Raw genomic sequence first — 22,336 nt, forward strand, 5'->3', positions numbered from 1 at the left:
CGAGGCGATCGCTAATAGGAGAATTATATATACTACTTCTCGTTGGCAAGTGGTCGTGCTTTATCCTATTGTGAGGACATTTGTGTGCATCATTTTCAGAATATTTTGAAGGGAATACAAACTCGAACAACCCTCGATATTGACTGAAAGTCAGTATGGAGGCGGGGCAAATAGAGCCAACCCATGAGAAGAAAGGTATCAAAATGTCAAACAAAATGAGAATTAAGTTCAGTGTTAGGTTCGATTAAACTTATTTTTGAGTGTGTCTGTATCGTAATCCAAGTTCATTTAAATGTGTTTGTTTTCTTTGTTTTGTTACTCAAAAATAAGTTTAATTGAACCTAACACTAAACTTAATTCTAATTTTGATTGACATTTTGATACCTTTCTTCTCCCGGCTGGGTTGGCTCTTTTTGCCCCGCCTCCACACTGACTTTCAGTGCTCCTTTTCATTTATTGCAGCCATGTCTGGTCTACATTAACCACAATATTCGAGGGATTACTGTATATCACATTAAACCAACAGCAATTCTAAATATACCAAGACTTGCCAATCAGTAGAGATGAAATGGGAGATGTTATTGCTTCTATTAGCGTGTCACCTTTCTTCTCTCATTTCCATATTTTTTTTCCGCCTCGTATTCAAAAAGACTGATGTTTTGGCCCCGGTGTGTTTCTCTGTTGATTCCAAAGTCGGATAGAAGCTGTAATTCATTTAATTTTGTCACCGTATTGATTTTTAATTTCCGACTAACAGATTTAATTTGACACCCTCGTTGCATAAAGTGATCAATAGTGATGAGTCAGATGTCTTCCGCTTCACTCGCATTGAAAGCATAACAGGGTTTTTCATAATGCCAAGTCTCCAAGGTCATGACTTTGATGAAGTGGGGCAATATGTGGGTGTCTTCCATATTTGAACAAAGAAGTGGGAATGGTTCCATGATATTCAATAAACTCCAGTGTATTATTGAATATTGCTGATGGTTTTAATGCAATTTTGGGTAGATTGTGGTTACTTCCTGTGGATTTGTAGTCGCTTCCTTTTCATTTTGTGTGTGACTTGTTGGCATGTTTGATTTTGCTATTGAATGCGACAACCGGCACAAATAACTCTTTTTTTCTCAGTCATTCAAAAAATGAGGGGCATCTTTTGTGTTCCGCACATGTCATTTTCAAACAAACCCATGCTGAGTCAATTTACAGTGGTACCTCGAGATACGACCTTAATTCGTTCTAGGACTGAGCTCTTATGTCGATTTACTCGTAACTCAAACGAACGTTTCCCATTGAAATGAACTAAAAACAAATTAATTCGTTCCAACCCTCTGAAAAAACGCCAAAAACAGTATATTGGATAGAAAAAAATGTTTTATTTGTTACTAGTGGTTTAATACTGGGTTTAATAGTACTAAAATTGTACGGATTTTGAAGGGGGGAGAGATAGAGACGGCGAGAGAGAGGGGGGCTTTTTGCACTGCAACGCTATCGTAACATAACATAAACAAATTTAAATGAACTTGGATTACGATGCAGACACACTCAAAAATAAGTTTAATTGAACCTAACACTTCTGTCCTTCTCACTTCTCATTCTCGTTCAAATGACTTTTCTGCTGAACGTGTCACTTGAGATAGTCAAGTTTCCATTTATATGCAATATTTTTCCATGATTTTGCTTTGATTTATTTAATAAGGGATAGCACATATTAATGAACATATTTATATTCATGTTAATGAACATATATATGTAAGATTGTAGTCGAGGGCTAATTTCCATTTACTGTAGTCCATTGTGTAGGTTGAAGACACACATACTAGACACACGCACGCACGCATGCACACGACCACACACACAGCAGATTTAGACAGTTCTCACCTGATTTCGCCGCTTGTTCTTCTATTTGCACAGTAAAGTAAAAAGTAATGTATTAAGAAATATTAAAATGTAATTTAAAAAAAGATAGAAGGGCTGTAAAACATGAAAAACATAAGAGCGGACAGAGCTTCTGCCACTGGCTGCCGCATGAACGGAGCCATCATGAGGAAAGAGAGGAAAAAAAAGTTTGGATTTTATTTTTTGCGCGCCATATGATTGCTGCTGCGCGGAGAAGACGAGAGTAGTGCGCAAATGTGCACGGGTGCAGCTTAGAGGGAACATTGCAGTACTTATTTATGTGACCACTTATTCATGTTGACTACTTATCTATGTTGACTACTTATTTATATTGTTGACTACGTATTAGGTTGAGTACTTTCATTCATTATTTATGACCTATTTATTGATGATTTATTCATTATTTTTATTTATTGATGAGTTCTTTATGCCCTTCATGGTGAAGCTTCAAATCTCATTCTACTTGTATAATGACAGTAAAAGCATTCCATACAATTCAATTCATTCATGTGGTGATTGACCTTGTTTTTTTACGAGTAATGTCAATCATCTTTGTCAAATGACACAAAAGTGCTACTGAGAAATGAAGCAAGAATTATATTTCCAACCAACTTGCCACAAAAGAAAACGGAAAAACGGTGATCCATTACTTGTTGGCTTCTTTTCTTGTACATTCGACTTGCTTACAGTGCAAACAACGTCCATTAATATTCTCCCGGCAATTACTTGTGTCTTTTGATGAGATGAATTTGTACAATCTTTTTAGGCCAAGTGCTTTTTGGCAAATGGCGCTCCATACGTTACAGCGTTTGCGGGCGGGTTGAAAAGGAAGTTAGAGACGAATTGGCGTTCAGAAGCGATGGAGTGCACTAATTCTTTTGTTGCACCGTAGCACTTTCCCGGTAACTAATCACGGCAGGTGAGGCCTCAGCGCTGAGGGCGTGATGGATGACGATGCGGCAAATGCACACAAAGTGCGAAGGAAGCCGCGGGGTGCGCGCGAGGGTGTTTTCTTTCCCTTCTGTAGACGACAGGAAATGTAAGTAGCTTAGCGACAGACTCCAGAGGGATGAATCCGCCACTTGTTGTTTTGGAGCTAAATATATTTCATTTCCTGTAATGAGACCCAATGTAATGTACGCCGCCAAATGTGTGCGGCTCGGCTCTACGTGTTTATGGTTGGCAAATAATTAACGATAGATGAACTTTGTTTCTCAAGTCAATGTAAGTGACACTGATTCCAATTAAAATGAGCAGGCTGTGGCGGGCGGTGTACAAATGAATCCTGCACGTATTTCAAATTAAGAGTGTGATGAATCGCCGAGGCATTAAAAGGCGGACTTCGTTACATGAGAACCATCCTGTGCGGTCTGGGAAAATAAATGCATTCGAATGCAAAGTATGAGACATTTTCCGTAGATTCGTGGCGTAGCTCGAGAAAAGTTTCCGATGGAAGCGAAACGAGAGAGATTAAAGGCTTGGCTAGGCAACGCATAGAGATGTGCGATATGGAGAGGAGTTGCTTTAATGGCTCACACGTCAGTCATCACTTGGTGCAGAAGATTAGAAACTTGTCAGGAAAGCTTAAGAGACCACGAGAGCGTACGTAGTGGATTGCGTCTTGTCAATCAAATAACTACTTAGTTACTTGAGATTGCTGAGAAGCTTGGACAAGTTGGCATGTTTGATTTTGCTATTGAATGTGACAACCGTCACAAGTAGCTCATACTTTTTCTCAGTCGTTCAAAAAATGGGGGGCATCTTTTATGTTCCACATGTGTCATTTTCAAACAAACCCAAGCTGAGTCAATTTACAGTGGTACCTCGAGATACGAGCTTAATTCGTTCCGGGACTGAGCTCGTATGTCGATTTTCTTGTAACTCAAATGAACGCTTCCCATGGAAATGAACTGAAAACTAATTAATTTGTTCCAACCCTCTGAAAAAACACCAAAAACAGGATAATGGATTGGAAAACATTATTATTTGTTCTAATTCGCCATCTATTAACAACATATCAAATAAGTAGTGGTTTAATAGTACTAAAATGTGTTTAATAGTACTAAAATTAGACGGGCGGGGGAACTTTTTGCACTGCAACACGCTCGTAACATAACATAAACAAATTTAAACGAACTTGGATTACGATGCAGACACACTCAAAAATAAATTTAATCTAACCTTACACTAAACTTAATTCTAATTTTGTTTTACATTTTGATACCTTTCTTCTCCTGGGTTGGCTCTTTTTGCCCCGCCTCCACCCTGACTTTCAGATGCAACCTATCGAGGGATGTTTGCTTTTGTATTCCCTTCAAAATATTCCCAAAATGATGCACACAAATGTCTTCACAATAGGATAACGCACGAACACTTGCCAATGAGAAGTATTATATACGCCATCCGCACTGACTAACGGGAAAAACTGTGAAAAAATGTAACGCTCCGCCCAGTGCTCGCAGAGACATTACAAAGAGGGAGTTGCGACCAGAGACATTACACGAGGGAGTTAAGGGGAGAGAGAGAGAGTAGCCATGATGTTCTTATGAGCAGCATCTCGCGTCCGCTGTCTGCTCGTATATCAAAATTTGTCTCCTATCTCAAGATAAATATTTGCCCGAAATTTGACTCGTATCTCAAATTGCTCATATGTTGGGCCACTCGTATGTCGAGGTACCACTGTACTTGAAAATACCTTAAAAAATAAGTCTGACCGCAAGTTTTTACTACGAAGAGTAATTGAGATCTGTAACTGTCATTATTCCAACTATTGGAAATGTCAAATCAATCTTGGAGAAGGCAGAAGTTGGAACAGTTTTGAAACATTGTTCTTCCCATGTTTTTCGGTAGACACAACACTGGTGGTCAGAAAATACTTTGTTTACTTTCCTGCTGATTAGTTTTGAGAACACAATGCCAGCAAATATGGCGAAAGGGAAAACAAATCTAATCAATGCGCCTTTCTGACGGAAAAGGATTTTACAGCTATATATCGGCTTTAAAATCTTTATGTTGTCGTAAAAGAAGTTAAGTTATGGACTCGCAGATGCTGACCGCATATTTTCCCCCGCTCACCGAAGTTCCAAAACATATTGCGGCAAAGCCGTTGTTTAGTTCAAACAATGTTATGTACGCGCTCTCTCTAGAGTGTCTGCGGTCTTTCTCTGACATAGCCAAATTATGAAATATTCATTCAATTATCCCTTTTATTCGATTTGGAAACGAGTTTTTTCGGAGTTCACAAAATGTTTCTTCTTTGCCTGGCCGAACGGCACCATGCTTCCCTGGGGGGGGGGGCGTGTCAACTTTTACCTCTGATTACATTGTTGGAACATTTGCGTCAAGCACCTTCTTGGATACAGTGGTACCTCGAGATACGGGCTTAATTCGTTCCGGGACTGGGCTCGTATGTCGATTTTCTCGTAAATCAAACGAACGTTTCCCATTGAAATGAACTAAAAACTAATTTGTTCCAACCCTCTGAAAAAACACCAAAAACAGGATATTGGATTGGTAAACATTATTATTTGTTCTAATTCGCCATCTATTAACAACATATCAAATAACTAGTGGTTTAATAGTATACTAAAATGTGTTTAATAGAACTAAAATTATATGGATTTCGAAGGTGGGGAGAGAGAGAGACGGCCAGAGAGAGGGGGGCTTTTTCCACGGCAACACCCTCGTAACATAACATAAACAAATTTAAATGAACTTGGATTACGATGCAGACACACTCAAAAATAAGTTTAATCGAACCTAACACTAAACTTAATTCTAATTTTGTTTGACATTCTGATAACTTTCTTCTCCCGGGTTGGCTCTTTTTGCCCCGCCTCCACACTGACTTTCAATCAATATCGAGGGTTGTTTGAGTTTGTATTCCCTTCAAAATATTCCCAAAATGATGCACACAAATGTCCTCAAAATTGCACGACCACTTGCCAAGGAGAAGTAGTATATACGCCATTCGCACTGATTAACGGGGCAAAAAAACACTGAAAAAATGCAATGCTCCGCCCAGTGCTCGCAGAGACATTACAAAGAGGGAGTTGCGGGGAGAGAGCCATTGGCCATGATGTTCTTATGAGCAGCATCTCGCGTCCACTGTCTGCTCGTATGACAAAATTTGTCTCGTATCTCAAGATAAATATTTGCCCGAAATTTTACTCGTATCTCAAATTGCTCGTATGTCGGGGCACTCGTATGTTGAGGTACCCCTGTATTTGCCTTATGTTCCAGGTATTTCCATCTGATTAAGCCCTGTTGCAGATTTATTGGCCATGCGAAATAATGGGAAACACGGTGAATGTAGTGGTTTTAGGCCATTACTCAAGGCTTTTATTGGCATGGGCTACTCCTGGCGCACGGCCAGTGACCTGCGAAAGGACGAAGTGCGGAACGCCTCTCCGGGCGAACTGTACGGGGGTGTCATGTAGTGGCGGGAGAAGCGGGAGACAATCACAAGTAGGAGGGACGAGTATAACCTTTTTATTAATTCATTAAGCGGTGTAGGGGGCGTACTGTTCCAAAACGTATCTCTGTATAAAATAAAAGCTAAAAAGGACATGGCATCTATTAGGGCAGATATTTTTCAAATGTAGGCCATTCAAAAAGGCCTCGATTGTTTTTCGTATGCGTCATTTTAGTGTTGTTGTTTTGTTTTTAGTGTTGTTGTTGTATGTCGTTGTCATTGGCCTGAAATGAACAGGTGGAACCCAAAATCAAAAAGTTTCAGATTTTAAGATTATTCTCACACATCCCTCTGTAAACAATTTTAATGTACTGCAAGGTTATCAGTCGTTACGAGACCTTATAGTGTACTTCTGCCAGATAAAAAATTTAATAATATGGATCATTTGTTATCTCTTTCCGGTGTTTCTGCAGCCAAATGCAGGCACTAGCTTCAATTTTCATCTTTGAAACAGTGCTGACTGAAGCCAGCGGTGATGACAATCTGCACGTTGATGAATAACTTAACAGAGGAAGCCTAATTGCCGCAAGGTGTTGGCAAAGGCGTGTTATAAATATTTCCTCTCATTTACACAAACTGCTGGTGTCGCTTTGAATCGCTGTAACAAGATGGCGGGAGGGAGGGATTTTAGCCCCCTTTTTATTTTTTTCCTGCATGCTGCACGCTGCATGTCAAAACGGGTGTCTAAGTATGTCAAGTTGGCTTATTGGCTCCAAACTTTAATGACTTTTAATCATTGTACAGTGGTACCTTGACATACGAGTGCCCCGATATTCGAGCAATTTGAGATACGAGTAAAATTTCGGGCAAATATTTATCTTGAGATACGAGACAAATTTTGATATACGAGCAGACAGCGGACGCGAGAGGCTGCTCATAACAACATCTTGGGCACAGTCTTTCGGGTCGCAACTCCCTCGTGTAATGTCTCTCCGGTCGCAACTCCCTCTTTGTAATGTCTCTGCGAGCACTGGGCGGAGCGTTGCATTTTTTCAGTGTTTTTTTCCCGATAGTCAGTGCGCATGGCGGAGCGATCGCTAATACGAGAGGAGTATATACTACTCGTTGGCAAGTGGTCGTGCGTTATTCTATTGTGAGGACATTTGTGTGCATCATTTTGGGAATATTTGGAAGGGAATACAAAAGTAAATAACCCTCGATAGGTTGCATCTGAAAGTCAGGGTGGAGGCGGGGCAAAAAGAGCCAACCCGGGAGAAGAAAGGTATCAAAATGTCAAACAAAATTTGAATTAAGTTTAGTGTAAGGTTCGATAAAACTTATTTCTGAGTGTGTCTGCATCGTAATCCAAGTTCATTTAAATTTGTTTGTTATGTTACGAGCGCGTTGCCATGCAAAAAACCCCGCCCCCTCTCTATGTCCGTCCCCCCCACCCCCCTGCGAAATCCGTGTAATTTTAGTACTATTAAACACATTTTAGTAATAGTAAACCACTAGTTATGTGTTACTTTGTTAATAGATGGCGAATTAGAACAAATCAAAAAAAATTCAGTCCCGGAATGAATTCAGCTCGTATCTCGAGGTACCACTGTACTATATTTAGCCGCTGCGGTGAGTGTGTGGTAGCATATGCTCAGTCCATATGATGCTGTTTGACATGCACAGAATTCCCACCCCAAATCCTTGTCCAGGTCAAAACTCCAGACTCGTCACCAGTCCCTCGTTAAGGGGAGCGCGGCTGAATTGGCATCGGCGTGGAAAGCGTGCAGTTTGGCACTTGATAGCAGCGACTGTTATCAGCTAATTAGTGCTAGACGCTGCAGGGGGAGGGTTTATATGCTCAATTTTGTGGTGTGAGTGCCGTTATCACTTGTCATCTGCCTCAATTAGAAAAGCACGCAAGTGGGTTTCAAGTGAACGCCCGATCGTGTGAGAATTGTGGGAAAGTGGCTGACCTACAAAGGTTTTTGTTGTTGCTGCATATTTTCATCTTCTGTTCTAGCTTTAAACAGCGTGCACGGATATAAATATGTGGAAACAATTGCATTTGTTGGGCTCTGCAGGGGCGGGATTATGCAAGCTATTGTTTGCCGCCATTGGATGCGTTGATCTACATCCATTCCTCCAGTCACGCGCCTTTCACTGCATTCTTTGAATGCTTTTTAGGAATATGTAGTTGTAATATGATGACAGTTTGGGCTACGTATGCAATTGGTTTCACTTGGCGATGAATCATTTTGGATCATGAACAGAGCAATGATCATTTATCGTGCTTGTTGCCAGTTCCCAGCGGCTTTAGCAATGTGGAGATGCGGGAAATTATGTCAATTGGGTTTTTAATACAAAAATAGTGTACAATTGTACGTATGAAATCAAATGTCCTGGTTTCCCGGTCCTGGATTACGGAGCAAATGGGCTGTAAAGTGGGTTGAATTGTGTATATTTAATGAATTATATGTTCAATTAATTCAAATACTGAGCATTCTGATTTTGGACAGGATAAAAGTGTTCATACAAAAAAGTATGGACTGTTTGGAGCATACGGATAGAAAAAAAATGGATTGTTTTGACCATGCTGAACGGTTAAAATGTATCTTGCCGTACCACGGTTCCCCCCCAGCCCATTGATGTTCCACCATGTTTTCGATCAATTAAAAGAATAGCCTGGCGACCCGCCAGCCTTAAAAAGCACTGTTGGAAGCCCTGAGTACAATTACGAGCTCGAATTCTACTTTCAGACTGAACACCAATTGAGTGATTGCTAACATAAACAAATTTAAATGAACTTGGAGTTACACTCAAAAATAAGTTTAATCTAACCTTACACTAAACTTAATTCTAATTTTGTTTTAAATTTTGATACCTTTCTTCTCCCGGGTTGGCTCTATTTGCCCCGCCTCCACCCTGACTTTCAGATGCAACCTATCGAAGGTTGTTTGCTTTTGTATTCCCTTCAAAATAATTTCCAAAATGATGCACACAAATGTCCTAACAATAGGATAACGCACGACCACTTGCCAACGAGAAGTAGTATAAACACCATTCGCACTGACTAACGGGGGGGAAAAACACTGAAAAAATGCACCGCTCCGCCCAGTGCTCGCAGAGACATTACAAAGAGGGAGTTGCGACCAGAGACATTATACGAGGGAGTTGCGGGGAGAAAGATAGTGGCCATGATATTCTTATGAGCAGCATCTCACGTCTGCTGTCTGCTCGTATATCAAAATGTGTCTCGTATCTCAAGATAAATATCCGCTCAAAATTGTACTCGTATCTCAAAATGCTCGTATGTCGAGGTACCAATGAAATGCAGCGATGGTCATGTTATGAGGCGGACAATATTGCTCTACTGTAGCGCAGGCTTGAGAGACTCCTTGAGTACATTTGTGTTTTGGCAGTCTAAGCTGTGGGGGAAATGCTGTCATATAAGCAAGCCACTGTTGGGATTGCCCAAGTATTTATCAGGCATGGTGTTTATTGAGGAGATGCTTCTGACAGGCATACTTATCGCGCCTAAATAAGTCGCATCGGACTGCCTGGAGAGAGGAGGAGGAGGAGGAGGAGGGGAGAGACGAAGGGAGGGAGTTGTGAGAGTGAGGGAGGGACGTAGGGAGGAAAGGAAGGAGGAGGAATCGGAGAAAGAGAGAGACGAGGGGCAGAGAGTGGGGACTTGGTAGTGACGCTCGCCTAACATGCAGTGGAGAGCGGCGGCGGGCATCTTCTGGCGCTTTGGAGAACCACGCGCATCCATCCACGCAGCCAAACCTAAAGGACACTCACCCGTGGATCCCATCAGATCCGGCTCGCTGGGAGAAGTCAACGGCGATGGGCACCCAGCCCGTCGGGGAGTCGCTGTAACGCACTGAAGCCAGCGTGCGCACGCTTTGCTTTTAACCACCTGACTTGGACTAACGCTTTGGATTGATTTTGGTTTGGTGAAACGAGCCATGAATCCTGTATTGCAAGAGAGTGTGCTTTTTTTGAGTTAAGGAGCTCCCCTAAACCCCTCTACTCCCACCCCTTACACCCTCTCCGTCGCCCTCGCTCTCGCTCTGCCATCATCGCCGTCCCTTTTACGCCAGGATGCAGCTGCTCCGAGTTGCGTGGGCACTGACCGGAGCCGCTATCTGCTGCTTCCTCATCCTCCTCATCCACTCTCGTCTACTCAAAGAAGGTAATCCTGCCCCCCCCCCCCTTCCACATTTGCCCCGTGAAGTTCAAACACTCAAAGTATCGGCAGGCGAGGTGCGACAAAATTCGGATCGTGGAATTGTTTTTTCTTTTCGTTTCTTTCTTTTATTTATTTTTTTAAATCACATGCATGTTTTTAGAATAAACAAGTCCAACACTGGCTTAAAACCACGCAAGTAAACAGTGATGGACTGCTTTGTTTTAAGCCTTCTCAATAGATGGCACTGTAGTCTAGCTTTAGGGTAACACGGAGGTCAAGCCACACTACCGTCCGTCTGTTGTCCGCCCTTTTGATGCTCCAACCAGGTTGAATTGCAATTAAGATTATTGCCGTCATCACTGGCTTTCAAAATCCATCATCACCGTTGACACAGATAACTGTGGCTCAGATTGATTTCATGTTTTCTATTGCTTTCCATTTCAAAATAAAAGGCCTTCTCTCACATATGGTGCAAAGTGAACTAATCCACCCAGCATGTGAGTACCTTTTAAGCTTTTGGTTGCTGTGCTCGGTGAACTCGGCAGCAATCACAAAGCATTTAATGTTCTCATTTGAAGAGCTCAAAGCAAACCCGTCTTCGACGTGCCTTAGGGTCTTCTTGTCCCCCGAGCTAATATTCACGTCAGGCGCTCAGTAGCTTCCCGGGTTGGAGACTATCCAAGCACAGGCAAGAGCCAAAATGGAAGATCAAGTGGAGTTTAAGGCTTTTGTGCAGGCAGAACGGCCTCCAAAAACCCTCCTTCCCTCGCCTTCCTCCCTCTTTAACATTTTAATGTATCGTGACATGGCTGGGGTCAGTCAGACCATCGTGTGGTCACTTCATAGGATGACAAACATGTTGCTCTAGGCACTTGTAATGTGAGGAAGCATCCTTGGACTCATCAGCATTGTTGGCTCTATGTGTTGACCTTCACTACTGTCATGCCGTGTGAGATGTGGCTTTTTTCAAGCCTGACACGGAATAGTTTGTCACAGTCTAGTGGTGCGCTATGCCTTAGTACTTAAGGCTTGCTTAAGAAGCTCTGTTTTCACAAACAATGACCAAGGTCAAAAACAAATGCTATTGGAACCAACCGAGAGAGGCAAACTTAACGGAAGGCATTCATTCATGGTTGTTTTTCGGCCTGGAATAATTGCTGACACTTGTTTTAAAAGCAGGTTTTTAGACCAGGCTTGGCTAGGTTCAGGAGAAGCTGAACATGGATGATTGTTTGAATTATGACTGTTGGGTCTGTAAAACAGCTACAGGAGCAGGCACAGAAAGAATGAGACCAATTTGAAGGAAATACGTTTATTACCAGACTGCAGGATGGGGAGAGCTCGAATGGCTGTGAACGCACAGTCTGTTCACTGCAACTCTCTCAGAACGACAGAAAGTGAGTCTATATATTTGTGAAACACAGGAAGTTGTCATAGAGACTTTGGACTGACACGTTTAGACATCTTCAGGGCAAAGTCTCTATGACAAAGATATTTTTATAGCTCACAAAAACTGGTGCAATACGACCAAGCTAATTGCAAAGTGACTTTGTCAGCTTATCTAACAATGACCCGCTCACATTTTCTACTTCAATAATTCAAGCAATGGAGATAAGGTCATAGAAGTTGTCAGTGGTATGTTATTTGTCTCATGGCAATAGAGGGAAGAGGTTTTCCATTAATCCTGGCATGGGTTCGCATAAGATGATAGTGTTAAATCTCCTACTGTTTTCATGAAAAACAAAAGTTGCTAGGTTTTAAAATGGGAGTGATGTCATGCCTTATGAAGTCAAGTGAGTTAGCCCTGCTACCAAGTTCAACAAAAGTGTTTTACTGATTTGTTGTTTTCATCTTAAGACCACAAGTCTGCAGTCACGCATTCTTGAGCTTTTAACGATCACCAGGTAAATGTGGTCATTTTGGTGACCTTAGGCATCTTTCCACTCTCATTTTTCCCAGTTTTTCCTCTCGGGAGACGTCACAGGCTATTGCTTTTCTGCCTATGTGCTAAATCCAAAACGGATGTGGGTTGCCAGGTCTCAGCCATATGAATAGACTGGACCATCACAGTTAACTTGTGGTTTTTAGGATCAATGCCTGCAGATGTCACGTAGACTGTCGGTGTTTTTTTCTTCCAGTGGAGTTGTATGAGGTAGCATGACGTGGCCGTTAGGATTGAAGATGCTGAACTCGTAGTCAACTTCTCATTGGAGCAGATACCATTTCTAATAAAATACCTCGCTTTGAAGTGTGGAGCTGCTTTGGGGCTTTTTTGCTAAAATGGAGTTGAGAAAGTAGTCTGGCCCAGGTGTGCTGCAGAGTTTTTTTCATTAAACCCAGTGAGTAAAGAGCAAATTAGATTCCTATTGATAATACAGTGGTAACTCGAGATACAAGCTTAATTCGTTCCGGGAATGAGCTCGTATGCCGATTTTCTCGTAACTCAAACGAACGTTTCCCATTGAAATGAACTAAAAACAAAGGAATTTGTTCCAAACCTCTGAAAAAACACCGAAAACAGGATATTGGATTGGAAAAAAAATTTATTTGTTCTAATCCGCCATCGATTAACAAAGTAACAAATAACAAGTGGTTTAATAGCACTAGAGATAAATATTTGCCGGAAATTTTACTTGTATCTCGAATTGCTCGTATGTCGGGCCACTCGTATGTCAAAGTACCACTGTATATTATATTCAAGCTGTTGGTTCTGAATGCTAGGTGTTCATTACGTGTCAAGATTGATAGTTTGTGTTGAAAGTAGTGCTCCAATAACTGATTTTCTGACGTTGCTTTGACAGACATTTCACAAGGCTATCAATGATTCACCTAATCAACCATGCAGAATGCTTACTTTCAGTGCAGGATAAAAGTACTCATTTTTAGTCAAGAGCTAACTGAAGCATTACGACTCAAAAATGTTTGAGCAGGAGCAGCGTCAGTCATTAAGTCGTTCTTCCCGTTTTCGGCATCTATTATTCATCTTTAGAAAAGGGGAAAAAAAAGGATTTTATAGCTCTCCGCTTTGAAGCGCAGTAGCATGCTCCGGAGACGGAAAGATAATGTGCTTGTATTTAATGCCGCAGTAACACTCCTTTAGCATGCAGAAGCATCCTGGAGGCCTTCCCTTTTGACAAATGTGATGTCAGATCCGTCACTGGTGGTCTAATGAACGATATCGCTCGGAATCCATAAAGGGCAAAATGCAGGAATCAATCCCTTAATTGATTCATCACTTAAAGCGCTTGTTAATGAATGTGATTCGATTAATCAATCCGCAACTCGGGAGAGACCCGTGGTAGTGTTTTCAAGGTAATCAAAGCTTCAAATGACCGCTTTGTGTGGCGTGTCGAGGGGATCCCTCCGCCCCAGCCTGGACGGATTCTCCGAGATACTCTCACGGCTCTGTATTTCACTTGCCGTATTGATTGTGGGACAGTAAAAAAGTGTGCGCTATTGCACCCTGTTTTCCTAAAGTCCTATTGATTGTGTTTTGGCAGCACGCTGGGACAATAAAAGATGACGGAGGGCAGGGAGGCGCGGTTGACGCTAATGACACGCTGGCTGTCGAGGAGCCACGGTGCCTCTCGATTTTGACTCGTCGGCTAGCACGAGCCGCCATGTCGGGAAGAAGGCATCGACCTTGTTCGCTTCATTCCCGCCCTTCCGCTTCCTCGTAAAGTTTCACGTACAAATCCCAGCAGTCCAAGCAGTACAGTGGTACCTCGACATACGAGTGGCCCGACATACGAGCAATTCGAGATATGAGTCAAATTTCGGGCAAATATTTATCTTGAGATACGATACAAATCTTGATATATGAGCAGACAGCTTCCAGTTAGTCAGTGCAAATGGCGTATATACTACTTCTCCTTGGCAAGTGGTCGTGCGTTATCCTATTGTGAGGACATTTGTGTGCATCATTTTGGGAATATTTTGAAAGGAATACAAACTCAAACAACCCTCGATATTGACTGAAAGTCGGTGTGGAGGCGGGGCAAAAAGAGCCAACCCGAAAGGTATCAAAATGTCAAACAAAATTAGAATTAAGTTTAGTGTTAGGTTAGATTAAATTTAATTTTGAGTGTCTGCATCATAATTCAAGTTCATTTAAATTTGTTTATGTTATGTTACGAGCGTGTTGCCGTGCAAAAAGCCCCCCCCCCTCTGTCCGTCTCTCTCTCTCCCCCCTTTGAAATCCGTATAATTTTAGTACTATTAAACACATTTTAGTAATATTAAACCACTAGTTATGTGTTACTTTGTGAATAGATGGCGAATTAGAACAAATTAATCATTTTTTCCAATGCAATACCCTGTTTTTGGTGTTTTTTCAGAGGGTTGGAACAAATTAATTCGTATCTCGAGGTTTTTCCCCATTATGTATTCGTTCAAAGGCCAATATATATATATATATATATATATATATATATATATATATATATATATATATATATATATATATATATATATATATATATATATATATATATATATTTATATATATATATATATATATATTTATGTTCATTAGCATTTGCTGTCTTTTATTAAATAAATCAAACTCAAATTAAAAAAGCCATCATTAGGACACATAACACACATTGAAACCCTCTTCCTGTATTCATGCTGTTGTAAATATGATCAAAATAAGAAATCTAACATTTTTCTTGGCTTAATGACATCACATAAATATTTCAGTTGACCTATAAAATGTAATATTCATCACCCGCTATCAAGGAATATGTAGCAGACAAACAGAGAGGTGACGGCAAATCTTCCAAGAATTTTGAAGCCAAAATATCCTTCACCCCAATGCGCCCAATTGCTTTTGACGTCAGGATTCCATGAAGTGATTTGAATTACTCCTGCAGTCTTTTTAATATAAGCCTCGGTAGGTACGCAATGGACGGTGGGGAGTGTAAGCGCTATGGATTGTGACTGACTTGATTATAGGCGCACACAGCGTAAGAGGAGAATGAGGGCCAGCGGCGTTAGAGGTTAGAGACCATTTGATTCATTTGACTGTCAACAAGGGAGACAAAGACCGTCTCAGATCAGCAGGAAGGGCAAGTTCTCTTCATTCTCGCAACAAGCTTAGCAGACAAATAACAGTGGTACCTCGAGATACGAGCTTAATTCGTTCCGGGACTGAGCTCGTATGTCGATATTCTCGTAACTCGAATGAACGTTTCCCATTGAAATGAACTAAAAACAAACTAAAATCATAAACAGCCTCTCATGTCTTGGCCACCAGGCTTTCTCGTATCTCGAAATTTGTCTCGTATCTCGAGATAATTATTTGCTCGAAATTTTACTCGTATCTCGAATTGCTCGTATGTCAGGGTGCTCATATGTTGAGGTACCATATGTTGACGAATGCTAACCCTCCGGACTATCGATTCCAAGTGTGTTCCGTCCGCACCTTGTCGAGGAAATGACGGGTGAGAAGTGTGCTTACCCTTCTACGCTTTCAATTTGCGCTTTCCTGCCGCGCCAAAGGTAGCCATGAGGTCATCCCCGCAGTCGATCAATCGCCGTGTCTCTGTTCATCTCGCTAATCAATAGCTACTTAAGAAGCTTGATCGTCTTTGAGTCAGCAGCCGTTTGAATGGGTTTAGAAAGGAGGCTTTCTTTTTTTTTTTTTTTTTTTCTCCCGCCCTCACAAAGGCTCGGCCCTGGCGCCGTAAATGTGGCGTCAGCGATAACAAGCTCGGTCACGCTTTATGGATCCGCTGCGTTGAAACATTTTTCTCTTTTTCCATCTGACAGAAATCTGTGTTTAATCCGATATTAGCTCGTCAATGGCGCACGAGCTCTCCTTGGCCTCCGAAGGCGTCGTAATCTCACCGATGCCGCGGCACATCGCCGAATGAAATCGCCTGTTTCTCCTTAGAAACCTAATGGAAGCTTTATCGATTCAAACAAGCCCAGCCGCTTGCTTTGTCTCGCCTGTCAGATTTTGTCCAAAGTCATTTCATAAAGATCATTATTTTCCTTCTAGGAATGTCTTGTTGCTAAACAAGATCACGCCACCTCCGTCCCAGCATTTTTGGGTCGCTTATTCAGCAATGGAAAATAAATTACATCCGAATGCCCGGTAATGAAAAGCGCTAAATAAATAAAAAATAAATAAAAAAAAGGGACGCCACGCCACTTCGCCTTAGCTGGTTGCACCCTCGAATAAATTGCTCCCGGGTTTCCAATTCCTATCTTCGTAACAGAAAATGGATTTATCCCAGTGTAAAGGACAAGCTATAACATGATGAGTCATAACAAGAACGGGGATTCATTTATTGTCTAACGCAACCGTCTCGCGTGGAGGGAAAGGTGCCGACATGCCTGTTAATCATGCAATGCACCGTGGCTTAACATTGACAGTTAAAATGGAATCAATTCGTTCGCGGGAATGACCACGCTGTAGCAACTACAGTGGTACCTCGACATACGAGCAATTCGAGATACAAGTAAAATTTCGGGCAAAAATGTATCTTGAGATATGAGAAAAATTTTGATATACGAGCGGACAGCGGACGCCAGATGCTGCTCATAAGAACATCATGGCCACTCTCTCTCTCTCCCCGCAACTCCCTCGTGTAATGTCTCTGGTCGCAACTCTCTCTTTGTAATGTCTCTGCGAGCACTGGGCGGAGCGTTGCATTTTTCAGTTTTTTTCCCTGTAATCAGTGAATGTTCTCATGAGCAGCCTCTCGCGTCCGCTGTCTGCTCGTATATCAAAATGTGTCTCGTATCTCAAGATAAATATCTACTCAAAATGTTACTCGTATTTCAAATTGCTCGTATGTCGAGGTACCACTATATAAGCTTTTTGTAATGTTTGTTTAACTACTTAGACTTTTATATTTTTAGTGACCAAAATAGGAGCTGATCCCCCATAACTAGACAGATAAATTCTCACCCCAAAAAAATTCACCTCTAGGCTGTTTTTGTTATTGAATGCATTGTAAGCATAAAAAAGTTGAATATAAAATATTTTCAAAAGTTACCTTTTTCTGAGATGTGCCCCCCCCCCATTACATGAAGGCTGCGTAAAACAGGGTGCCGATTTTCCGTAAATCTTCAAAATTAAGGTCATCAGGTCATAAAAAGGAATGACGTTTGAAAGGCTAAAAACTTGTGGCGAGTTTGCTTCTTCATCGCCATCGTCATCATCACAGTCCATTCCACACGGGGGCAGATGGACTTCATTATCGTGCCTGTGGGGACAATTTAAAGCAACCTCATGAATACAAAACGCTTCCCTCGCTGCAGTAAAGAAAGGCTAGTTTCTCACTTAAGACGTAATGCATGCATTATATACTGTAAACATCATAATTTATACGCCAGGCTGCCATAAAGAGTTTTTTTTGGGCCCTTTCTGAGTTTTCTCATCACCCGAAAAGCGATATCTTTCTTTTTTTTTCTGTTTGCTATGCATCGATGTGACCTGACTCACATTTATTATCCCCCTCTATCAAATCAGCAAAGTTCCTTTTGGCCACTTTCCATCGACACGTCTGCGGCGTCTCCTGCCATATTTCAGCGCTTATTATCACGGAGAAATTCACAATGAGGTTATGAAGCCGCTGATTTTAGATAGGGTGTTTGAAGTACGGGCAAAAAAAATAGGGAGCCAAGGGTACAAAAAAAATATATCATTTGATTTTTTAATAATCACATGAATTCAGCAAAGGAAATACGCCACCGTGGCACATTTGCCTTGCTGAACAGACAAGAAATTATACCTCGCACGGCACCACCTAAGCCAGACGATAATACCACATCCAATGAATGAGTTGAAAGGAAATAAGGCTTGTGGGATTCGGACAGGGGGGCAAAGCGGGGCGGGGGGATACTTGTTTAGATCAAATGTTGAACAAACAGCCTTCGGGTGCTTTCTGTAGACTTCACAAACCCATCCAAGTCATGCCTTTAAATAACCTGCACGTCAATATAGCTGTTACATATACAGTGGTACTCCGAGATATGAGCGTAATTCGTTCCGGGACTGAGCTCGTATGTCGATTTTCTCATAACTCAAATGAACGTTTCCCGTAGAAATGAACTAAAAACAAATTCATTCGTTCCAACGCTCTGAAAAAACACCAAAAACAGGATATTGGATTGGAAAACATTATTATTTGTTCTAATTCGCCATCTATTAACAACGTATCAAATAACTAGTGGTTTAATAGTATACTAAAATGTGTTTAATATTATTAAAATTTGGCGGAGGGTAGAGAGAGGGGGGAGCGAGAAATGGGGCAGAGAGACTTTTTGCACGGCAACGCGCTCGTGACATGACATAAGCAAATTTAAATGAACTTGGATTACGATGCAGACACACTCAAAAATAAGTTTAATCGAACCTAACACTAAACTTAATTCTAATTTTGATTGACATTTTGATACCATTCTTCTCCCGGCTGGGTTGGCTCTTTTTGCCCCGCCTCCACACTGACTTTCAGTCAATATCGAGAGTTGTTTGAGTTTGTATTCCCTTCAAAATATTCCCCAAATGATGCATACAAATGTCCTCACAATGGGATAACGCACGGCCACTTGCCAACGAAACAGAATTTTTGGACTAAAACAGAATCGCTACCAACAAATGAATGTGCAGCATGTGTAGACATACAATTCCCAGTTTGGATGGAACAGACATCCATTGGTGTCAATAGCAGGTGCTGATATGTAAATATTAACACACAACGTATGTAGACAGACAATAAGGCAATGCCCAGTTCAAATGTCGCTGTCCATTGTACTGAAACATAAGAAACAGAAACAGAGTTGACCACCAGCTGTCCTAGTTCAAATTGAGCATCTGAAGCCATTAATGGCTGCCAACGAATTTGAATTAGAAAAAAATATGTTTTGTTGTTGGAATACATGGCCAATACAAACCCATGGAAATCCAAATCGTTTTGGAGTTTTTTTGCTAATGCTAATTCTATACTGTACGAAAATGTATGGTGAATTTCTGTGTTCTCTGTCTCAGAATTCCTACATGTAAGCACCCTATCTCCGTTCTGATAGCTAATTCTAATGACTCAAGAACACAGCCAATTTAATTATCCTAAAATGTTCAAATCGTAGAGTGGAGACGCCAAGTCTGTCAACTTCTCATCTCATTACACGGGTACAAATAACACAGGTTGGCATTGACTTGCCACACTGTAGTTATTATCCAACTGGAATGCATTGACATGGTTGACAGAGCATAACCCTACTGCTTGGTTTTTTTTGGCTCAGGTAGATCCACCTTTTCCCCAAATTGCCTCTCTAATTGACAGACTTTGACCGGTCGCTGAGCCAGCATCTTTCAGGTGTGTGTGTGTGTGTGTGAACATGCATGTGAGGGGGGTGGAGTCAGGAGGAGAAATACATCAGCACTTAATGAAATAATTGGCACCAAGCATCTTACACACACACAAACAACCATGAAATGGTCTTTTATAGATTTACCGTCTCCCTGCACACACACACACACACACACACACACACGAGCATTAAGAGTACCGACAATGACCTAACGGAGAAGCCCGATCCGCCATTTCCTTTGGTTGTAGCGGCAAATGAGGTGGAAAAAGGAACAGAAGGGTGAAATGTCGAGCTAGAAGAAGACACGATCGAAAGTGCACCTGCACAAAAACTTGCACTTGCATCGCATAATTTATTTAATATTATTTTCATTGAGTTGGTCGCTGAGCTCATTTGTACAAAAAGCAAACCGAGGACAAGTGAAGTTACATACAGTGGTACCTCGACCTACGATCAGCTCTACCTACGAGATGCTCGAGATACAATGAAAATTTTGATCGGAAAATTCGCCCTAGATACGATAAAAAATTCAAGATGCAACCAAGCCAGGTGGCCATGGCACTGTCTTGCCGCATCACTTTCGTGTGTAAAATATATCTATGAGCACAAAAGATTAAAACAAAACTAGAATTCAGTTTTGTGTAAAGTTACATTAAACATACGTTTGAGTGCGTAAGTATATATTTATCCAAGTTAATTTAAATGTGTTTGTTCGTTTACGAGTGCCGTAGATAAAGTCCCCCTGAACAGGGCCCCCCTCCGCCTCCGTGTGTTTCGTTGTCTCTCCCCTCTGCGAAATGCGTCTAATTTTACATCTATTAAACACATTTTATCACTATTAAACCACTCGTTATTTGTTACTTTGTCAATATATGGCGAATTAGAACAAATTAAAAAAAAATCCAATCCAATATCCTGTTTTGGGTGTTTTTTCAAAGGGTTGGAACTTATTAATTTGTTTTTAGTTCATTTCAATGGGAAAAGTTCGCTCGAGTTACGAGAAGCTCGACATACGAACTCAGTCCTGGAACGGATTAAGATCGTATGTCGAGGTAACACTGTAGTGTTGAACACGATTAGCTTGCTGTTGGAAAGCGTCTATAGTGGTTTATTCTTTTTACTGGTAGGAAGGGAAAAAGTCTGAGCACCACTAATTTAATGAATGCATCTACCTTGACTGTTTATTATGTTTTGCTTGTAGCACTGCTCTCAAAATGTCCCCGTCCCAAAGAGGTGAAAGGTCAAATCTTAATGACACATTGCTCCTGCTGCCTGTTTGCATTTTAATCACTCTCCTCATTAATGCCCAACTCAATTGCAGAGAAGTCAAAGAGAGTAACAGGTTACGTAACATTTGGCCCGTTATTCGTCAGGGTTTATAAATAAACAGGCATTCGAATGCAAAAAAAAATGGTGTTTGGCGGACGTTGAGCTCAATGGACGCCGTTGACAGGGATAGAAGTTTAATACATTTGAACTGGGAATTGTTGTACAGTGGTACCTCAATATACGAGCTTAATTCGTTCCAGGTCTGAGCTCGTATGTTGATTTTCTCGTAACACAAACGAACGTTTCCCATTGAAATGAACTAAAAACAAATTAATTCGTTCCAACGCTCTGAAAAAACACCAAAAACAGGATAGTGGATTGGAAAAAATGTTTTATTTGTTTTAATTCGCCATCTATTAACAAAGTAACACATAACCAGTGATTTAATACTACTAAAATTTGTTTAATATTATTAAAACACTAAACTTAATTCTAATTTTGTTTTACATTTTGATAACTTTCTTCTTGCCCCGCCTCCACACTGACTTTCAGTCAATATCGAGGGTTGTTTGAGTTTGTATTCCCTTCAAAATATTCCCAAAATGATGCACACAAATGTCCTCACAATAGGATAACGCAAGACCACTTGCCAACGAGAAGTAGTATATACGCCTTTCACATTGACTAACGGGGAATAAAACACTGAAAAAATGCAAGGCTCCGCCCAATGCTCGCAGAGACATTACAAAGAGGGAGTGGCGACCAGGGAGACATAACACGAGGGAGTTGCGGGGAGAGAGACAGTGTCCACAATGTTCTTATGAGCAGCATCTCGCGTCCGCTGTCTGCTCGTATATCAAAATTTGTCAAGATAAATATTTACCCGAAATTTTACTCTTATCTCAAATTGCTCATATGTCGGTCCACTTGTATGTCAACGTCCACCGTATTTTCTTTTTACATATGTTGCACCACCTTTTGTTTGTAGTGATTCTGTTTCGCTGCCGTTGACAGGGATAGACGTCCCATCCATTTGAACCCGGAAACAAATGATAGTGTTGAAGCTGTTACTCAAAATACCCGCCTAGATTTCAGCATTCCTCATTGGGGACACATTTTTGCATAGCATGAGGATGCGGCAGTTTGCCTCGAGAGTCACTTGATATTTTTACCCAACATTCTTAAAATAGTCCTGTAATGGTGTTGTGCAAGTACGTGTGTCTTGCGTTGTAGCCCTGTGG

At 41.2% G+C, this 22,336-nt stretch overlaps 1 protein-coding gene across 2 annotated transcripts in view; it reads left to right on the top strand.

The window, feature by feature from the left end:
- Positions 1-22,336, top strand: part of tafa5a (TAFA chemokine like family member 5a) — a 116,305-nt gene that overhangs the window by 29,746 nt on the left and 64,223 nt on the right. Inside the window, exon 1 of one of the 2 annotated variants that reach the window (XM_077593593.1) lies at positions 9,967-10,505. The exons of the other annotated variant lie outside the window; for it this stretch is intronic. Within the exon in view, the coding sequence (XP_077449719.1) occupies positions 10,415-10,505 (91 nt within the window). The 5' untranslated portion in view covers positions 9,967-10,414. Of the gene's footprint in view, positions 1-9,966; positions 10,506-22,336 lie in introns of those variants that run through there. 2 annotated transcript variants of the gene reach the window in all.

Source organism: Stigmatopora argus, chromosome 23 (genome assembly GCF_051989625.1).
Source record: "Stigmatopora argus isolate UIUO_Sarg chromosome 23, RoL_Sarg_1.0, whole genome shotgun sequence".
NCBI lineage: Eukaryota > Metazoa > Chordata > Actinopteri > Syngnathiformes > Syngnathidae > Stigmatopora > Stigmatopora argus.